Source organism: Hyperolius riggenbachi, chromosome 4 (assembly GCF_040937935.1).
Source record: "Hyperolius riggenbachi isolate aHypRig1 chromosome 4, aHypRig1.pri, whole genome shotgun sequence".
NCBI classification, from domain to species: Eukaryota; Metazoa; Chordata; class Amphibia; order Anura; family Hyperoliidae; genus Hyperolius; species Hyperolius riggenbachi.
Window position 1 is genome coordinate 183,050,716 of NC_090649.1, and position 20,118 is coordinate 183,070,833.

At 44.6% G+C, this 20,118-nt stretch overlaps 1 protein-coding gene across 1 annotated transcript in view; it reads left to right on the forward strand.

The window, feature by feature from the left end:
- Nucleotides 1-20,118, forward strand: part of PIK3CA (phosphatidylinositol-4,5-bisphosphate 3-kinase catalytic subunit alpha) — a 102,736-nt gene that overhangs the window by 36,003 nt on the left and 46,615 nt on the right. Inside the window, exons 3-6 of the mRNA XM_068281058.1 lie at nucleotides 6,067-6,276; nucleotides 13,339-13,589; nucleotides 17,019-17,264; nucleotides 17,347-17,432. Of these exons, the coding sequence (XP_068137159.1) occupies nucleotides 6,067-6,276; nucleotides 13,339-13,589; nucleotides 17,019-17,264; nucleotides 17,347-17,432 (793 nt within the window). The remainder of the gene's footprint in view (nucleotides 1-6,066; nucleotides 6,277-13,338; nucleotides 13,590-17,018; nucleotides 17,265-17,346; nucleotides 17,433-20,118) is intronic.

Here is a 20,118-nt window from a genome sequence, read left to right on the forward strand (position 1 = left end):
CCATGGCAGAGAAGCTAAATGGTAAACAAGGAATGTTAACAACATGTTTGCTTCCATGAAAGCAGAAGATATACAAACTGCAGATTTAATGCAGGATTTGTATCAGCTGTAAAGAAGTGGTTTTCTTTATAGGTTATTATGCTGTTTCCTATCTTTCAGAGGAGAGAGGTAGTTCTGAGTGCCTTTCATGCTGATGGACAGGACTTGGGATGTTCTGGAATTTGTATATTTTGGACTTTGGCCAATTGACTTTGGCCATTTTGCAAACTGGCCGGCCAATGTCAGAAATTCCCAGCATTTTGGGACTTTGGCCGACGTCAAATCGGCCAGCTCTAGAAATGGCCGGCCACTTCCCACTTTGGCCGATTTCTGGTTTTGGCCATAACAGTGACACGGCTACACATCAGGCTTTATTCTTACAGCATAGATGTTCTTTAGTATATATGTTACGGCCAGAACCCGAAGTTTGACCACTTCTAGTTCTGGCCGGCCAATGTGCGAAGTGGCTGCTGCGCTGCAGCCAATGTGAGAAATGGAATGATTCCTGTAACATTAATGTATCTTCTGCCCCCAGCGCAGTGGCCAAATGTATCGCAACTTAGTTAATGTTAATGAAATTAAGCCGATGGCAATGTAACAGATGAAGCTGCCGACTTTTTCTCTGCCTTTCTCTCCTCCCCCCGCCTCTCTCTCCTTCTCTTATGGGCAGCCGGCGGGGACACACATGTCCCCTCCAGAGTCGTTCCTTGCGCCAGGAAAGCAGAGCGGGGAGGTTGCAGACATTGCTTCTGCCAGCACCCGCTTTGCAAGAACGACAGGATTCCCTGCCGCGACGAACGACTCTGTGGGGACACACGTGTCCCTGCCGGCTGCCCTTAAGAGAAGGAGAGTGAGGCGTGGGGGAGGAGAGTGAGGCAGAGAAAAAGGCGGCGGCTTCATCTGTTACATTGCCGCCGGCTTCATTTTGTGAAATTAACTCCGTTGCGATACATTTGGCCGCTGCGCTGCGGCCAGAAGATACATTATTGTTACAGGAATCATTGCATTTCTCACATTGGCCGCAGCGCAGCAGCCACTTCGCACATTGGCCGGCCAGAACCCAAAGTGGCCGGCCAGAACTAGAAGTGGCCGGCCAGAACTAGAAGTGGCCAAACTTCGGGTTCTGGCTGTATCATATATAAGAAATTCCTTTGTACACATAATATATACTATACAGTCACAATCAGACATGTATATCTGACTTTAAAAATATGAGGACTGCTTTATTGAAGCAGCACAAGTAACTAATTTTGATTGTTTTATTTCATTTTTGTGGACTAAGCACAGCTATTACTGTATATATAAATTGTTTATGATGACTATTATCTGAGAGAACATTTTATCATATTTTCTATTTTAATTACAGTTTAAATTCATTAGGAATACTGGGTACACACAGTGCGTTCCCGCATCGAATGCGCCGCTCGATTTTCGACGATTCGATTGTTTCCGAGCGCTTTTCGATGATTTTTAGGTCGAATGTGTAACGATCGATGTCAGCACGCAGAGAGAATCTGATTCTTGGCGATCTGCAGTACCACCAAGAATACAGATATACGCCTGATTATCGATGATCTGCAGAATCAGCGATAATACAGATGTATTGCTAACCTCTGGACACCAGAATAGTGAGAGTGTTTGGTGCAACAGTAACAACTCTGAGTAGAGACCACCAGAGGAGCTGGCGGCCTAAGACTCCTGAGGAATTCACCCCTGACTGTGGGTAATATTCCTGTAGCCTGTGGACCCCTGGGCGAGGGACCGAGGCTGGGTTGCAGGAAGCCCTGCAGCTAATATGAAAGGTATTGCCCTGGACTGGGCTAATGTAATACAGTAATAGGACAATCCTAGTCTGGGTGTGAGGTCCGTAGTCACAACACCCTGGAACTAGTCTGGAGCATAACATAAATGATAATACAATTCCCTAGTCTTGGGTGTGAGGTCCGTGATCGTCAACACCCTGGAACTAGTCTGGAATATAACACAAAGACAATACAGTTCCCTAGTCTTGGGTGTGAGGGCCTTGATCTCAACACCCTGGAACTATGCTAGAAAATACACAGAAGATACACAGTATTCCTAGTCTGGGGTGTGAGGGCCTTGATCTCAACACCCTGGAACTGGTCTAACAAATAAACAGTACAAGGTAATCTGGCTCAGTGTGAATTCCCAAGTCCTCCTGGTTCAAACACACTGTAAGGATCTGACTATGGTCTGAATGCTTCCACAAAGTGTTTGCAATGGCAGACAACCAGCAACTGACAAGCAAGCAGAACATATAGTAGCTGAACTCTGCTGCCCCGCCCGAGCCACTCAGCCAATCATGAGTCCAGCAGAAATCAGCTGATCGTCCTGATCAGCTGGCACTTCCCCCTGCTGGTATAAAGGTCCTGACTTCTGGCCCGCGCGCGCGTAGCTCTTCATCCATCTATGTGGACTAACAGACCCAGCCACCCCAAAGGCACGCTGCTGCGTACAAACTGCCACCTTGGACGCGGAAACAGCCGCTTTGCTATTAGAACATGCGGCGGCTTTTCCGCGTTCTACCACACTATTAGACGTGTGCCTACGCGTGCAAACCGCCGCGTTGGACGCGGAATCAGCCGCCTTGCTTTCAGCAGACGCGGCGGCTTTTCCGCGTTTTCTCACAGAATGCCATGTAAAGTATGGCAAATCGACCTAACGATCCATCGACCCGCGAATCGGACATGTCGGAAATAAAGGAATCGACGGAAATCGAGTGGCGCATCGCCTGGAATCGAGTGCGGGAACGCACCGTGTGTACCCAGCATAAAGGGATACGTAAGTCTGGCCAAAAAAATGAGTTTAACTCACCTGGGGCTTTCCTCAGCCCCCTGCAGCTGATCGGTGCTCTCGCAGCTCCGCTCCAATGCTCCTGGACCCGCCGGCGACGACTTCCGGTTTCGCCGTCACCGGCCAACAGGCATGGGAACGCGAGTGATTGTTCGCATTCCCAGCCACAATAGCACCCCCTATACTACTATTGCGGCCTTCTTGCTGCAATAGTAGCCTAGGGGGTGCTATTGTGGCTGGGAATGCGAACAATCACTCGCGTTCCCATGCCTGTCGGTCGGTGACGGCAAAAACGGAAGTCGTCGCCCGCGGGTCCAGGAGCATCAGAGCGGAGCTGCGAGGGCACTGATCAGCTGCAGGGGGCTGAGGGAAGCCCCAGGTGAGTTAAACTCTTTTTGGCCAGACTTAAGTATCCCTTTATGCCCTAATAAAAACTGCATCCACTCTTTCCAGGGATACTGTTGGTTTGGTCATTATACTAGATCACTTTAAACTTTATGCTATTTAATGTCCTACATAAGCTAATCTGTACATTTTAATATCTTTAAAACAAACCCTTCAGTTTTCAACATGGAGCCAGCTGTGTGTTTTTTGTTTTGTTTTGGGTTTTTTTCTCACAATTAAGCTTTATTTATAGTAGTATAACATACTGCACATCCAAAAGATCAATAGCCACAACAAAGCTAAAGAAATCGGCTGTGTGGTTTTAAAGAGAATCTGTATGGTTAAAATCGCTCAAAAGTAAACATACTAGTGCGTTAGGGGACATCTCCTATTACCCTCTGTCACAATTTTGCCGCTCCTCGCCGCATTAAAAGTGGTTAAAAACAGTTTTAAAAAGTTTGTTTGTAAACAAAATGGCCACCAAAACAGGAAGTAGGTTGATGTACAGTATGTCCACACATAGAAAAATACATCCATACACAAGCAGGCTGTATACAGCATTCCTTTTGAATCTCAAGAGATCATTTGTGTGTTTCTTTCCCCCATGCACTGAAGTTTCAGGCTGCTCTTTTCTTCCAGCAAACAGCTTTGCCCTTGTTGTAATTCCTCAGTATGTGAAAGCCCAGCCAGCTCAGAGGACGATTTATCCAGCTTGTAAAAGATAAGAGAGAAGCTGCTCTAATCTAAATAACACACAGGCAGTGTGCAGAGAGGGGCCTGGAAGGCGGAGTTCATAGCAGAACCACAACACTGAAGAACTTGGCAGCCTTCCAGACACAGGCCGACAAGTCTGACAGGGGAAAGATACATTGATTTATTACAGAGACAGTGATAGTATAAAGTGCTGCAGTTAGCCAGAACACATTAGAATAGCTTTTGGAACTTGTAGGATGATAAAAAACAGGATGCAATTTTTGTTACGGAGTCTCTTTAAAATTGCCAGGGTGTTCATATATCACTTGTGACCATATCGACAGTATGCTCTTTTCTCTTTCTCAGTTTCCTTTATGGCTGATTTGCTGCACAGATCAGGAAGTCAATCCTAGACATCCATTCATCCCCTTTAATTGTCTCATAAATAAGAGCTAGACCAAGAATAAGTTTCGTTTTGTTTTTTTTACATTTTCCAGCATTGGTCCCAGGCAAGTCATTATAGCAGACTTGTATAAAACCAATGAAAGACTAGAGATTTCAGTGTAGGTACATAGAGGACATTATAAACTCACTTTTAATACAAATTCGAGATAAACAATGTACAGGGATTCCATCAATTAAAAAAACAAAACAAAGCGGTCACAGTTCAAGAATGTTCATTTGCCACCTGAAGCACATTTCATGACTATTGCAGAGTTGCTTCTTCAGAGGCTAAGTGTATTAGTTCAGTGAGTGACCATAATTTAGTCTCAAATTCCCCACACATAGTTAAATCACATGAAGTTTGCAGGGTACATCAACGCACATGCTACCAGGGAAAATGGCAGTGATTAATGGAAATCGATAATAATGCAAGGCTATGAATCCCAGCTTCTCTACACTGTGTGAACTCCCAGTTTCTCAGCAGTGTGGGAAATCCTAGCTATCACTGATAACTAATCATAAAAACCATGTGTGCCCCCTGTGCTCCCCCCTTTGCCTCTTTTGTCCCCGTTCACCTTTCCCCCTGTGCCTTGTTTGTCCCACTGTGTCACCTACTGTATTTTCCCCCTGTGCCTCTTTTGTCCCCCTCTGTTCCACTCTGCCTCTTTTGTACCCATCTGTGTCTCTTCAGTTCCCCCATGCCTCTTTTGTCTGCTTCTGTCACCTCTGTTCCCTGTTCTTCTTTTGTCTCTCTGTTCCCTGTGCCTCTTTTGTCCCCATCTGTGTCACCTCTATTAGAGCTCATTTCCACTATCGCGAATTCGTTTTTCGCATGCAAATTCGCATAGCAATACAAGTGAATGGGACTGTTTCCACTTGTCAGGATTCCTTTGCGTTTTTCTGTGCAGAAAAAATTCGCATGGCAGAGCCATCAGAATTCGCATACGCGAATCGCATACAATGTATTTAATCGGAAATTCGCATGAGGTTTAGGTATGCGAATTTTCATGCGAATTTGCATAGAAAGAATGGAAAAGCACACCAGCACTGCCATGGTTAAATTTGGATACATCGTCATCCATGCGAATTCGCATGAAAATTCGCATGGACCCGCATGCGAATTTCGCACCCGCATGCGAATTTTTACCGCGGCGATTCGCACCGCACTAGTGGAAATGCAGCCTTACTCCTGAGCCTTTTTTGTCCTCCTCTGTGTCACTTCAGTTCCCCCTGTGCCTTTTTTTTTTTTGTCCTCTTGTGTCTCCTCTGTTCACCCTGCGCCTCTTTTCTCCTCTGTTCCCCTTGCGTTTTTTTGTCCCCCTCCATTCCCTGTGTCCCCTTTTGGTCAGCCAGAAGTAACCATGGTGACCGGACACTAAGCGGCAGGAGCGCGGTGAGATTCTGTGCTGTATTGGGGCCATGTGAGTTATGGCAAAAGGGAGCAACAGGGCAGCCCAGCCTAAGGCCCCTGCAGATTCTGGGGTCCCAAGCAATTGCATGGTTCGCTTGTACCCTCGCAGCACTCCTGCTGGCATCCTGCATTTTATAAAATGTTTAGGCTGCATTGTATGACCTCTGTTGGTCATGGAGTACCATACTAAGAATTTGCACAGGGCATTCTGTATCCTAAATCTAGCTCTAACAGAAATCTGTTTTGAAGAAAAATACTAAATCGTACTTTGTCTTTTTTAGGTTTTGCCATAGGAATGCCTGTTTGCGAGTTTGACATGGTGAAAGATCCAGAGGTTCAAGACTTCAGGAAAAATATCCTCAACGTATGTAAAGACGCTGTTGAACTTCGTGATGCCAATGGCCCCATTAGCAGAGCACTTTATGTTTACCCACCTAATGTAGAATCCTCCTCAGAGCTTCCCAAGCACATAGAAAACAAACTTGACAAAGGTAAAGTATATATTAACAATTCTGCTACTTTGTCCTCAATTTAGGTGTGTGTGTGTGTGTGTTCACTTTTATATTCATTTTTTTTTTTCTCATTTGGCAACATTTGATATCCTTAATGACAAAGTTAGAGCAATATTTAAGCAGTTTTGCAGATTAACCATCTGCCGACCGCCCCCACAGCCGATGGGCGGCGGCAAGGGCTGGGCCCAAACGACCGCAATACGGCCATTGGTGGTTATGCGGCGATTGTGTCGTTCGTGATGGCGACAGGCTCCGCCCCCTTGCGCAGTAAACTGCTGGCCGTTCGGAAGCACCGGCGGGTTGCTAGCTACCGGATCGCCGCTACAAAGTGTATAATACGCTTTGTAATGTATACAAAGCATATTATACAGGCTGCCTCCTGCCCTGGTGGTCCCAGTGATCGAGGGACCACCAGGGCAGGCTGCAGCCATGCAGGTAAGCACCCAAGCACACTGATCTGCCCCCCCCCCCTCCATACCCTCTGATCGCCCACAGCACCCCTCAGACCCCCCCTGCCCACCCCTCAGACCCCTGTTTACACCCATTCACCCCCCTAATCACCCATCAATCCCTCCCTGTCACTATCTGTCAGCACTATTTTTTTTATTTGGCCCTAAACTGCCCCCTGGGGGCTCCTGATCACCCCCCCCCCCACATTCTCAGATCCTCCCCAGACCCCCCCCCCCCCCTGTACTGTATACATCTATCCTCCCCTGTAATTACCCGTCAATCACCACCTGTCACTGTCACCTATCAGATCAGACCCTAACCTGCCTCTTACGGGCATCTGATCACCCACCCACACCATCAGATCGCCCGCAGACCCACGCTCAGATCACCTCCAAAGTGCATTCTTTACATCTGTTCTGCCATCTAATCACCCACCGATCACACATCAATCACCTCCTGTCACCACCTGTCACCGCTACCCATCAGATCAGAGCCCTATCTGCCCCTAGGGCACCCAATCACCCGCCCACACCCTTAGAACGACCTCAGACCCCCCCTCCCCCCCCCCCCCCCCGTGTACTGCATACATATATTCTATATTCTCCCCTGTAATCACCTGTCAATCACCCGTCATAGAAGATTTTATTTTTTGTCACAAGTTAGCAGAAATAGATTTTTGTTTTTTTCACAAAGTGTCATTTTCCGCTAACTTGTGACAAAAAATAAAATCTTCTATGAACTCACCATGCCTCTCAGTGAATACTTTGGGATGTCTTCTTTCCAAAATTGGGTCATTTGGGGGGGTCTTTATACTATCCTGGAATTTTAGCACCTCATGAAACCTGACCGGTGCTCAGAAAAGTCCGTGATGCTTCAAAATGGGAAAATTCACTTTTGGCACCATAGTTTGTAAACGCTATAACTTTTACCCAAACCAATAAATATACACTGAATGTTTTGTTTTTTGTTTTGTTTTTTTTATCAAAGAAATGTAGCACAATAAATTTGGACAAAAATGTATACAGAAATTTTACTTTATTTGACAAATTTTATCACAGAAAGTTAAAAAAATCATTTTTTTTACAAAATTCATGTCTTTTTTGATGAATATAATAAAAACTAAAACTCGCAGCAGCAATCAAATAGCACCAAAAGAAAGCTGTATTAGTGACGAGAAAAGGAGGTAAAATTCATTTAGATTTTAGGTTGTATGAACGAGCAATAAACCGTGAAAGCTACAGTGGTCTGAATGGAAAAAAAGGCTCTGGTCCTTAAAGAGGAACTCCAGTGAAAATAATGTAATAAAAAAAGTGCTTCATTTTTACAATAATTATGTATACATGATTTAGTCAGTGTTTGCTCATTGTAAAATCTTTCCTCTCACAGATTCACATTCTGACATGTATTACATGGTGACATTGTTACTGTGGGCAAATTATGTAGCTGTTTCTAGCTAGTCTGGCTTTAACAGATAGCTGTAAGCAGCTATTTCCTGTCTGAACATTGTTACATTGTGGCAGTTTGCCCAGAGTACCGTACGGTACCAGAGCCTCTTGTGGGAGGGGTTTCAGCACAAAATCAGTCATACAGCGCCCCCTGATGGTCTGTTTGTGAAAATCATTATTTTTCTCATGTAAAAGTGGGTATCAGCTACTGATTGGGATAAAGTTCAATTCTTGGTCGGAGTTTCTCTTTAAGGGGCGAAAAGACTGTGGTCCTTAAGTGGTTAAAAAGACCAAAAACTTAAAGAGAAACTCCAACCTAGAATTGAACTTTATCCCAATCAGTAGCTGATACCCCCTTTTACATGAGAAATATGATTTTCACAAACAGACCATCAGGGGGCGCTGTATGACTGATTTTGTGCTGAAACCCCTCCCACAAGAAGCTCTGAGTACCGCGGTACTCTGGGCAAACTGCCACAATGTAACAATGTTCACAGACAGGAATTAGCTGTTTACAGCTGTCTCTAACAGCCAAAACAGCTAGGAGCAGCTACATAACCTGCCCACAGTAACAATGTCACCATGTAATACATGTCAGAATGTGAATCTGGGAGAGGAAAGATTTTACAATGAGCAAACACTGACTAAATAATTTATACATAATTATGGTAAAAAATGAAGCACTTTTTTTACTACATTATTTTCACTGGAGTTCCTCTTTAAATATTGCATTGAAGTATTTAGCGCTATGCCAGTTGAAATGTAACAGTGGTGTTTCCCATTCTATTACCCACTTTGATGTGCTTCTGTAGAAAAGGAGTCTTGTTGAAGAATTTGCCCATTCAACTTGGAGAAAATAGTGAGCTGAGACAGAGATGGGTTGGGGGAGGTCTACTAAAAAGTCCTAAAGGACGACTGTAACGAGAGTGATATGAAGGCTGCCATATTTATTTATGTTTAAAGCAGTAGGATCAGCCATACTATGCCAGGGAAAAAAACACATAAGTAGATAAATACTTGATCTACTTACATAACACATAGGGGATCAGGTTTCAGATAAGCAGCAGGCAGGTAAATAAAGGGAAGAGGAATAATATTATAGATAAAAAGAACCCCCAGCATGCAATTCTTTGGCACCGACTACAAAAGAGCCAGTGCTTTTCAGGTATATGATAACTCCAAATCATAACAGCAGAAAACCTTTTTAAAAGTTTTGGATGCAGGATTAGCATCTTTATCACTTAATACACTCAGACCAGTTGCTGTTGAAATTTGATGTTTATGGTGACGATACTGCTATAAGCATTACCAGTTGCCTGGCAGTATCGCTGATCCTCTGCCTCTAATACTTTTAGCCATAGACCCTGAACAAGTATGTAGCAGATCAGGTGTTTCTGACATTGTCAGATCTGACAAGATTAGCTGCATGCTTGTTTCCGGTGTGATTCGCTCACTACTCAAGCCAAATAGATCAGCAGGGCTGCCAGGCAATGGTTATCGTTTAAAAAGGAAATAAATATGGCAGCCTCAATATTCTTTTCACTTGTCATTTAAGCATTGCAGGATCCCAAGAGCAGCATGGCAGCCATGATTCTTAAAGGACAACTGTAGCAAGAAGACTATGGAGGCTGCCATGTTTATTTCCTTTTAAGCAATACCAGTTGCCTGGCAGCCCTGCTTATCTATTTGACTGCAGTAGTGTCTGAATAATACCAGAAACAAGCATGCAGCAATAATGTCAGAAACACCTGATCTGCTTCATGCTTTTTCAGGGTTTGTGGCTAAAAGTATTCGAGGCAGAGGATCAGCAGGACAACCAGGCAATTGGTATTGCTTAAAAGGAAATGAATATGGCAGCCTCCAAATCTTGCTCACTACAGTTGTCCTTTAAACTGAAGAAATTTGGATAAAATGCTTATGATTATCTCAACTCCAAGGATATTTCTCCCAGTTTAGGGGGCAGATGTTGCTTTTTACCACCAGCTTGAATGGTTAAAAATAAAACCAATGTGAAATAGTTTTATTTATTGAAGCTTGTAAGATATTATGTTTATGGCTTGGTCCATGCTTGCTACACAGAGCAAGTGCTGTGAGTGGTGACTGTGCATATGCTGCCACTGTCCATGGATTGGAACACCTATTTAACTATGTCTATTGCATACGACCTATCATAATAGCATTGTTATATGTCCAATTTGTGTCCAGTGTCCAAAATATAGAGCATGCAGTGGGTTTGTGCTCCATCTATACAATGGATGGAAGGAACATGTCGACACAAGCCTGAACAAAATCCTATGGTTAAAGTAACCCAGAGAATGGTTCATTAGCGCTGATTTATACTTACTCTGGGCTTCCTCCAGCCTCATGAGCAGCGCTGAGTCTCTTGCCGTTTTCCTTGGCCCCTCCGTTAAGCCGCTATGACTCCCTGGTAATCCTGGCAGTCACGGCCTTCTGAGCGGCACGGCTGTGTGCAAACCCTTAGTCGCGCTCCTATCCACTGGAGCATTCTGCGCCTGCACAGTAGAACTGCTCAGTTGCAGAAGGCTTTAGGGCAGGGATCTCAAACTCGCGGGCCATTTGCGGCCCTCGATACAATATTTTGTGGCCCTCGCAGACAAAAGCTTCCTTATAGTTCGCTTCAGTGCTCCCAAGTAATCCGCCGCATCCCCGCCGCTAAACGAGGGCTGCAGAGCCCCCAAATCGCCCGGGGGGCAATCCGGCGGCATTTCTTGGAAGGGCCAGAGCTTTCAGCTTCAGCTCTGGCCCTCCTTACGTCAATCGCCGCACGGATCGCCGCCTCTCCCCGCCCCTCTTTGTGAAGGAAGAGTGAGAGGGACGGGCAGAGGCGGCGATGCGCCGCGATTGTGAAATTCCTTATGCAGCCCAGCCTCATCCTGACTTTGCCTCCTCCGGCCCCCAGGTAAATTGAGTTTAAGACCCCTGCTCTAGGGGATGTGAACGTGGCAGGTGCACGCAGCTTAGCCGCGCATGCGTAGAGGACCTCAACTGGCAGGGACTGACCGGATTACCGGCAGTCATAGAGCCAGAACGGAGGACGGCAAGGGAGAAGAGATGACGTTTAATGCAGCCCAAAGGGGTATTCGCCTTAGAGCGGGGTCCTCCCCCACCAGCCCGTTCAGTGCTGACTTTTCTAAAAAAAAAAAAACATGGACAAGGGCTTGTTGATGGCTCACACAGACCTGCATGGTGTTTGGGTGAAAGAAGCTGAGTCCTATCGGCTTGTGCTTCTGGGCATGTGCAACCTATCTGTGCAGCGCAGTAGCATGGACCTGATCGGTCTCTGCTTTCACTGCCAAAGTCTGAGCGGATTCAAGCTACTGCGCAGGTGCAGTGGTGCCACATGACCCTGGGCTTCGGGGATCTCAGCTCTGGAACAGCCTGGCAGATGAGGACAGGGGGAGCCTTTGGAGTATGCTAAAGGTTTGTTTTTTTTCTTTTCAAATCTCATATGTGTACTTTAAATAATAATAAATATGACTGAAATTTTAAAATGGTATTGAACAATGTTGTGACAAACTCAACTCTCCAGAACTGACTGACCATCCAAACTTAAAGCGGACCCAAACCAAACTTTTTTTATTTATTTATTTTTTTATTTCAAAATATTTAGTTGCAGCACTCTGACACATACAAAGATAAATAGACACTCCTTCAAGCCTATGAGCATTTCAGTGCATGCTTTTTACCCTTCTGTTTTCATAACTAGGGTTACACAGGTGGCAGCCATTAGCAATTCCTCCTTTGCCAGACACCACCTACTCCACCAGTTTGCCGGATTCTGTCCTGGCAATATGAAAGGAAGGGAGGGGTTCCTCCAATAAATGTAAAATATTTTATATTTGTCATCATGCAGCTGAAAAAAAAGGCTGCTATTTATTATTGTAATTTTAGAAAATAGATTTTATTTCTGAAATCTTGTATTTTTAACCTCTTGAGGACCGCAGTGCTAAACTCCCCTAGTGACCAGGCCATTTTTAGTAAAATAGCCCACTGCAGCTTTAAGGCTAAGCTGCAGGGCCGCACAACACATCACACAAGTGATTTCCCCCCCCCCCCTTTTCTCCCCACCAACAGAGCTCTCTGTTGGTGGGGTCTGATTGCTCCCCCCATGTTTATTTTTTTAAAAATAAATATTATTAGCTTAAAAAATAAAAAAAAAAGCCTTTTCTTTAAAAATGTTCCCTCCCTCCCCACAGCCAGCCAATTATGGCGATCGGCTGTCATAGGCTTCTGCCTATGAGAGCCGATCGCTCTCTTGTCCCCCAGGGGGACAGCCGTGAGACACGGCTGTCCCCAGTACAGCGCTGCAGCCGATCGCAGCGCTGTACATGCAAATAGACGGTGATCACGCCGTCTATTAGTCTCCCGAGCGGCAAAAGCCGCTCAGAGACTGAAGGCGGGGCGGAGCTCCGCCCCCCCAAGCAGGAGATGCGCGCGCAGCCTGTGCGTGATCTCCTGCAAAACAGAGCCCCAGGACTTTACGCCAATTGGCGTTAGGCGGCCCTGGGGCTGCCGCCGCGGCCACGCCCTTCGGCGTGACGCGGTCGGCAAGAAGTTAATTTGGGTCCACTTTAACAGTTGTCATATTGGAGTATTCAGTGTTAAAGGACAACTGAAGTGAGAAGGATATGGAGTATGCCATGTATATATTTTAAGTAATACTGGTTGCCTGGCTATCCTGCTGATCTTTGGCCTCCAATATGTTTATCTGTAGACCTCCGTAGACAAGCATACAGCAGATCCGGGGTTTCTGACATTGTCAGATCTGACTATTAGCTGTATGCTTGTTTCTGGTGTTATTCAAATACTACCTTAGCCAAATAGACCTGCAGGGCTACCAGGCAGTTGTTTAAAAATAAATAAATATGGCATCATCCATATTCTTCTCACTTCAGTTGTCCTTTAAGGCTGGGATACAATTTAACAAGTTTGTCATAAGGCAGGAACATATGAAAACATGAAGGGAAGCAGTTTTGTTCTCTAATGTGCCGTATGCACACACAAACACGCTTATTTTTAAGCTTCGGACTTCCTCATGCTTTGTCTCATTTTTACTCTGTAAAATTTTAGGGTCGATTTCTGTTCTGTAATTGGAATGATCTTTATTGACTGTTCTTTTCCACAGGGCAAATAATTGTGGTTATTTGGGTCATTGTGTCTCCTAACAATGAGAAACAGAAATACTCTTTGAAGATAAACCATGATTGCGTACCAGAACATGTAATAGCAGAAGCAATCAGGAAAAAAACAAGAAGTATGTTACTGTCCACTGAACAGCTGAAGCTTTGTGTTCTTGAATACCAGGGAAAATATATATTAAAAGTTTGTGGTTGTGATGAATACTTGCTGGAAAAGTATCCACTCAGCCAGTATAAGGTGAGAAACACCTTGTATGTGTATAAATTAATATTAAAGCAAGTAAGCTCCTTTTTATTTTCACGGTGTATTGCCCGGTGAGCAATAATTAAAGGAGTACTGTAGGGGGAAAAAGAAAAAAAAAAGAGTTGAACTTACCTGGGGCTTCTAATGGTCCCCCACAGACATCCTGTGCCCGTACAGCCACTCACTGATGCTCTGGCCCCGGCTCCGGTTCACTTCTGGAATTTCCGACTTCAAAGTTGGAAAACCACTGCGCTTGCATGGCGGTATCCTCGCTCACGCTGACGGCACCAGGAGTGTACTGTGTAGGTGCAGACCGTACTGGGCCTGCACCGTACACTCCCGGTGACGTCAGCGGGAACAAGGAAGCGTCCGTGCAGGAGTAGTGGTTTTCCGACTTTAAATTCGGAAATTCCAGAAGTGAACTGGAGGCGGGGCCGGAGCATCGGTGAGTGGCTGCACGGGCACAGGACGTCTGTGGGGGACCATTAGAAGCCCAATGTAAGTTCAACTTTTTTTTTTTTTTTTTCCCCCCCCCTACAGTAGTCTTTTAACCTTCATTTACAGTCTTAAATGTGCATGTTTGCTGTATCAAGTGGTTTGAGTGTTTTGTTCATTTGCTAGTGGTCAGAACCATTTACAGACAACTTACCGTAAGCTTAAAGTGGATATCCAGTAAAAATTGTGCATTTCATGGGTCCTCTTGTAATGGTAAGTTATCATTACCTACCGTGTCTTCTCCCTTGAATCTGCTCCTTAAGCCCCATATCCGCAGGCTTCTGGCACATAGCCCCACCCCTGAAGAAAAACCCCATTCTATTTTCTTTATCTCTATCAGCGAAAGATTTTGCCGTGAGGCTCAAGCCTTACCGTCTCTCCTTAAAATTGGCTTCAGATTTTGACATGGATGTAGGGCAATATGGTAGGGATTCAGTTGTGATGTGACTACACTCTACAGAGCTATGGAAGATGTCAGTATTATAAATGCATTATAACAATACTTCAAGTAATACAGTAATTTCCATTTAGGGCACAGACTATTGCTTTACCCCTTATAATATAGTGAATTATAAACCATGCAATATCTAAATAGAGCTCATCAATGAAACAATTTTTGTTTCGTTTGTTTTAGTTGGTGCAAATTTTGTTGAATTCAATCCAGATTGGCAGCAACTGCTTTCTTATTGGTTTAATTCCAAGCTGCATACAAGTCCCAACAAAATTAGCATAATTTTGGAAAATTAGCATACCCGGAATCATCTCTGTATCTAAAAACCTTTTAATAATTTCAAGGTATTTATCAACGTGGAAGTGCAGTAAATAAGCATACGTTAGTCTGGGACAGGAGGATCGCTCGCTTCATACCTAACACTAACTGTATTGCGCTTTATGTAGCCCCTAGTTACAAACCCTGCAAGCAGTCTCTAGCGGTAATCCAAACTATAAACCTATGACGTTTTGGCCTGGCCAGGGGTTCAGTTTACACCCCATATGTTTCTCTTATAATAATTGTTAAGGAAACAAGCAATATCCTGCTGTATATGATACTGTTAGCATGCCGCTTTATGATCTTTCTTACCTTTTGGCTAAATATTACTGAGGTTCTTATTTTACTGTAATAATGCTTGTTGTAGCATACCGTATATACTCGCATATAAGCAGAGGTACCCACTTTTCCCTCCAGAAACCAGAAAAAGTGGTTTGCGTATAAGCCCCCTACCCAGTATAGCCCCCTCCCCAGTAGCCTGATGTGCCCCAGTGCAAGTCAGCCCCTCTCCCTATAGCCAGATGTGCCCCAAGGATGATACAGCTGTGTCTTAAGATGCCACTAGATGGCGTCATAGATATGAGAGACCGTGATTGCCACAAAGGAAGAACACCCGATCATTGCACTGCTGACATGTTGCTTGCACGCTCCGCTCCACGTCAGGGGACACAGATACTCTTGGGCAGTGCACTCTGCACACCATGTTGCAGGAGACTGGGGCACGGACACATCAGGGAGCTAGCTGGCAAGAGTAGGATCACTAGTGCATAATCCTTAAACTCCTCTGCCAGTAACAAAACCTGCTCCACTATCCATTCTGCTCCACTGACCAGCATATAAGCCGAGGGGGTAACTTTTTAGCACATTTTTTGATGCTGAAAAATTAGGCTTCTATGTGAGTATATACAGTATTCTCTCTGATTCTGTATCTGTCTGGCATATTGGCTGCTGCAAGTGTCATCTGTGCAGTATTTATTTGTTTGCTTGATGTCCTGTGATTATCATTCGCCATGTCAACGTTTGTTTCAATAAAGCTGGCACGTTAAAGCAGATCCGAGATGAAAAACTAACTATAACAAGTAACTTGTCTATATATCTTATCTAAAGTTTACACAGCAAATCTAGCTGCAAACAGCTTCAAAAGTTTGATTATTTATTCCTGTGATACAATGAGGGCAGCCATGTTTGGTTTGTCATATTGTCACAGGCTGAGGGCTGGAGATGCTATCAGCTTGCCTGTGTGTAAATTCAGACCCCTCTCTTCCTCCCTCCTCCCCTCCGCCTCTGAAATCAATGGCTAGTAACACCTCCTCCTGCCCAGACTGAGCACCCATAAGCCCTTGCTACAGTGCCAAAAGGAGCTGTGGGTGAGTCTTGTTTAGTTTATAGGGAATTAGAGTATTAAAACAAAACAAAAGTATTTGGCTTGAGGAATGCCCTATAAACTATATGAAAGGAACACAATTATGCAACGATTAAAAGTTTATCTCGGATCCACTTTAAACCTTTTAATAATTTCACAGGGGGAAAGAGGCACCCAAGGTATGTTAAAGCGGAGGTAAAAAGAAAAGGATGAGGTGGCTTACCTCTAATGAAGACACAGTCCTACGATAAATGACTTTTAATGTACACATTTAAAGTCCTTATTTGTATGATTATGTCTTTATTTTAGGTAAGTCACCTCATCCTTTTCTCTTTAGCTGGGTTTAACTTCGGGTTTACCATACCCTGAGTGCCTCACTCCCCTTGTGCCGTTTACCCTTCTTTTGAGGGGTATACTGCCTGGGTCTTCTGTGGCTTAGCCACCTCTAAACCCATCCAGCTGTTTTTACATGAAGAGTGCGACCATACCCAGCTTGCCTGGACACCCGAGTGGAGTTGGGTTTATAGATCTCTACCTGCCTATAGCGGTTGATTGCCCTTCTGCAACCTTCCTTTGTGAGTACACATTTTGTTTTTTTTTTGCCTTCTCTTTCTTGTCCTGACTTAGTGCACCATCGGGGCTCCCGTTGTTTCTGTTTGTTTTCCCTCCAGGGGGTTGGTTGACCACCCCCATGCCTGCATCTGTTAATCATTTGGAACTTTGCTTCTCATTTCTGTTTAGCATATGTTACAAGTTTGCTGAGAAATAATCTGTTTAAATGTCTACTATGTTACAGTATATCAGAAGCTGCATAATGCTTGGCCGGATGCCCAATTTAATGTTAATGGCAAAAGACAGCTTGTACAACCAGATTCCAGTTGACACCTTCACAATGCCCTCTTACTCGAGGCGCATTTCAACAGCAACACCCTACATGAATGGTGAAGCCTCAGCTAAATCTTTGTGGGCCATCAACAGTAACCTCAGAATAAAAATTCTCTGTGCAACATACGTCAATGTAAACATCCGAGATATTGACAAGGTACACTTCTGTTTTTATAGTATGTTTCTGCCAACTGTCATCATTAAAGTATGTCTGCAAACCTCAACTGTTTCTATTCTAGATTTATGTGCGAACTGGCATTTATCATGGAGTTGAGCCATTGTGTGACAATGTCAACACTCAGAGAGTTCCCTGTTCAAATCCAAGGTAATTTATTTTATCTTATGTTCCTCTATTTTACTCTGCGTAGAAGTTTTTCAAGTTTGTAATCCTGTTGTTGTAGTGCTTTTTCTTGGTATGAATTTCAAAGAGTACCGAAGGCGGGAAAAAAAAACTAAAACACAGATGCTTAAAGGGACACTGTAGGGGGGGGTCGGGGGAAAATGAGTTGAACGTACTTGGGGTTTCTAATGGTCCCCCGCAGACATCCTGTGCCCGCGCAGCCACTCACCGATGCTCAAGCCCCGCCTCTGGTTCACTTCTGGAATTTCAGACTTTACAGTCTGAAAACCACTGCTCCTGCGTGGCCATGTCCTAGATCCCGCTTATGTCACCAGGAGCATACTGTGCAAGCCCAGTAAGGTCTGTGCCTGCTCAGTATCCTCCTGGTGACATCAGCGGGATCGAGGACATGGCAACGCAGGCGCAGTGGTTTTCAGACTTTAAAGAGAACCCGAGGTGTGTTTAAAGAATGTTATCTGCATACAGAGGCTGGATCTGCCTATACAGCCCAGCCTCTGTTGCTATCCCAAACCCCACTAAGGTCCCCCTGCACTCTGCAATCCCTCATAAATCACAGCCGTGCTGTGAGGCTGTGTTTACATCTGTAGTGTCAGTCTCAGCTGCTCCTCTGCCTCCTGCATAGCTCCGGTCCCTGCCCCCGTCCCTTCCCTCCAATCAGCAGGGAGGGAAAGGATGCAGGCGGGGACTGGAGTTCTGCAGGAGGTGGGGAGAGCAGCAGACTGACACTATAGAGATAAACACAGCCAGCTCTGACAAGCTGTTTGTCAGCAGCGTGGCTGTGATTTATGAGGGATTGCAGAGTGCAGGGGGACCTTAGGGGGGTTTGGGATAGCAACAGAGGCTGGGCTGTATAGGCAGATCCAGCCTCTGTATGCAGATAATATTCTTCAAACCCACCTCGGGTTCTCTTTAAAGTCTGAAATTCCAGAAGTGAACCAGAGGCGGGGCCTGAGCATCAGTGAGTGCCTGCGCGGGCACAGGATGTCTGCGGGGGACCATTAGAAGCCCTGAGTAAGTTCAACTCATTTTCCCCCGCCCCCCTACAGTATCCCTTTAAGAGGGAAGGTTCTGAATCCTGCAAAGGCCTCCCACGTTCTCCTGGCTCCCACTGTTTCTGCACGTGGACCTGTAGATCCTATCAAATAAGAGCTTGTTGAATATGTTACATGGCCACGCTTCTCTTCATGCATGAGTGCAGCCCACACTGCACCTGCATGAGTATGGCCGCACCTGCACAGTAAGCCAGAGGCACTCATCTATGAGCAGCTCAGTGCTACTGTGCAGGTGTTTCTGTACCTGTGCGGGTGCAGCACTGCTGCGCTTGTGCATGAACGGTCACACTTACAAGAGTCCTGGGCAATGGTGGTGGCCTCCAGGAGGACATGAAAAGTCCCCGGATGATCAAGTATCTGTTTGTTTTTTGCTGCGGGTTAACTTTAGGAAAACGAGATTGAGGAAGATCCGTTTCACATACGTTTTGGCGAAGATAAATTTCAAATACATTGTGACGGCTACAAACCTAAGCAGTTTGTAGACCAGCTTGAGGTTTTTTGTTTTCATTTTTGTTTTCATTTTTGTTTTGTAGATCAGCCTTTGTTTTTATAGTACTCTATAATTTGTATGAATCAGAAGAGTTCATTTTAGAGCTCTTGTTTTCTAAGAACGTTACTCCGTTGTTTTACCCTGCATTGTTTACCTTCATTATAATTACAGTACTAGATTTTTAGGAATTACATTAAACTCTGCAACACTTCATTGTTCCTGCTTTTACAATGAAACATCCTTAAAAATAAACCTTCTTTAACCTGATTTTTTTTTTTTTTTTTTGTAAAGCTAAATTTTGGATTGCAGTAGTTTAAGTGCTCGTTTCCATATGCACGAATTTAGTCGCGCTTTTGGAAACATGATCACAGGGGCATCAGAGAGCGCGTAGACTGCACTGTCTGATGTTTCCATACATGCGCTGTGGTTTACTACTGAATCGCAGAGCATGGTTGCACCCGTTTTGCCGCAATTGCGCAGCAATCCCATTCATTAAAAATTAATGGGATCCGAAGCGCCTCAGAGTGAATTACAATATTATTTTTATTGGAATTGAACTGTTGCTTCCTTTTTAATTTATTTGGCTTACAAGTTACCAACTTCTGTAAGTAGAAATGTCAAAATCAGAAGACTACTGTGGTCCATGTTAAAGGGGTTCTTTCGCGAAAAAAGTAGGCAATTAAAAAATGTGACAGATGACAGGTTTTGGGCCAGTCCATCTTTTTAAGGGGGATTCTCAGGGCTTTCTTTGTTTTCAACAGCATTTCCTGAACAACAGTTTAACTGCCAAAATAGCAAGATACCAGCCGGCCTCCCTAATCACTTGCACACTATTATGTCAGTTAGATTTTGCAACTTTTGTTCAGGAAATGCTGTTGAAAACAAAGCCCTGAGAATCCCCCTGAAAAAGATGGACTGGCCCAAAACCTGTCATCTGTCACATTTTTTTAACTGCCTACTTTTTTCGCGAAAGAACCCCTTTAAATACAAAATAGTCTCCACCCACTGAATTACTTTTCCACAAATGTACGCATCACTGCACAGAATGTTTCTCTAAAGAGCAGTTAACTTGGTTCCAGAGGCATTACCTCAAATGGTATCCCTAATA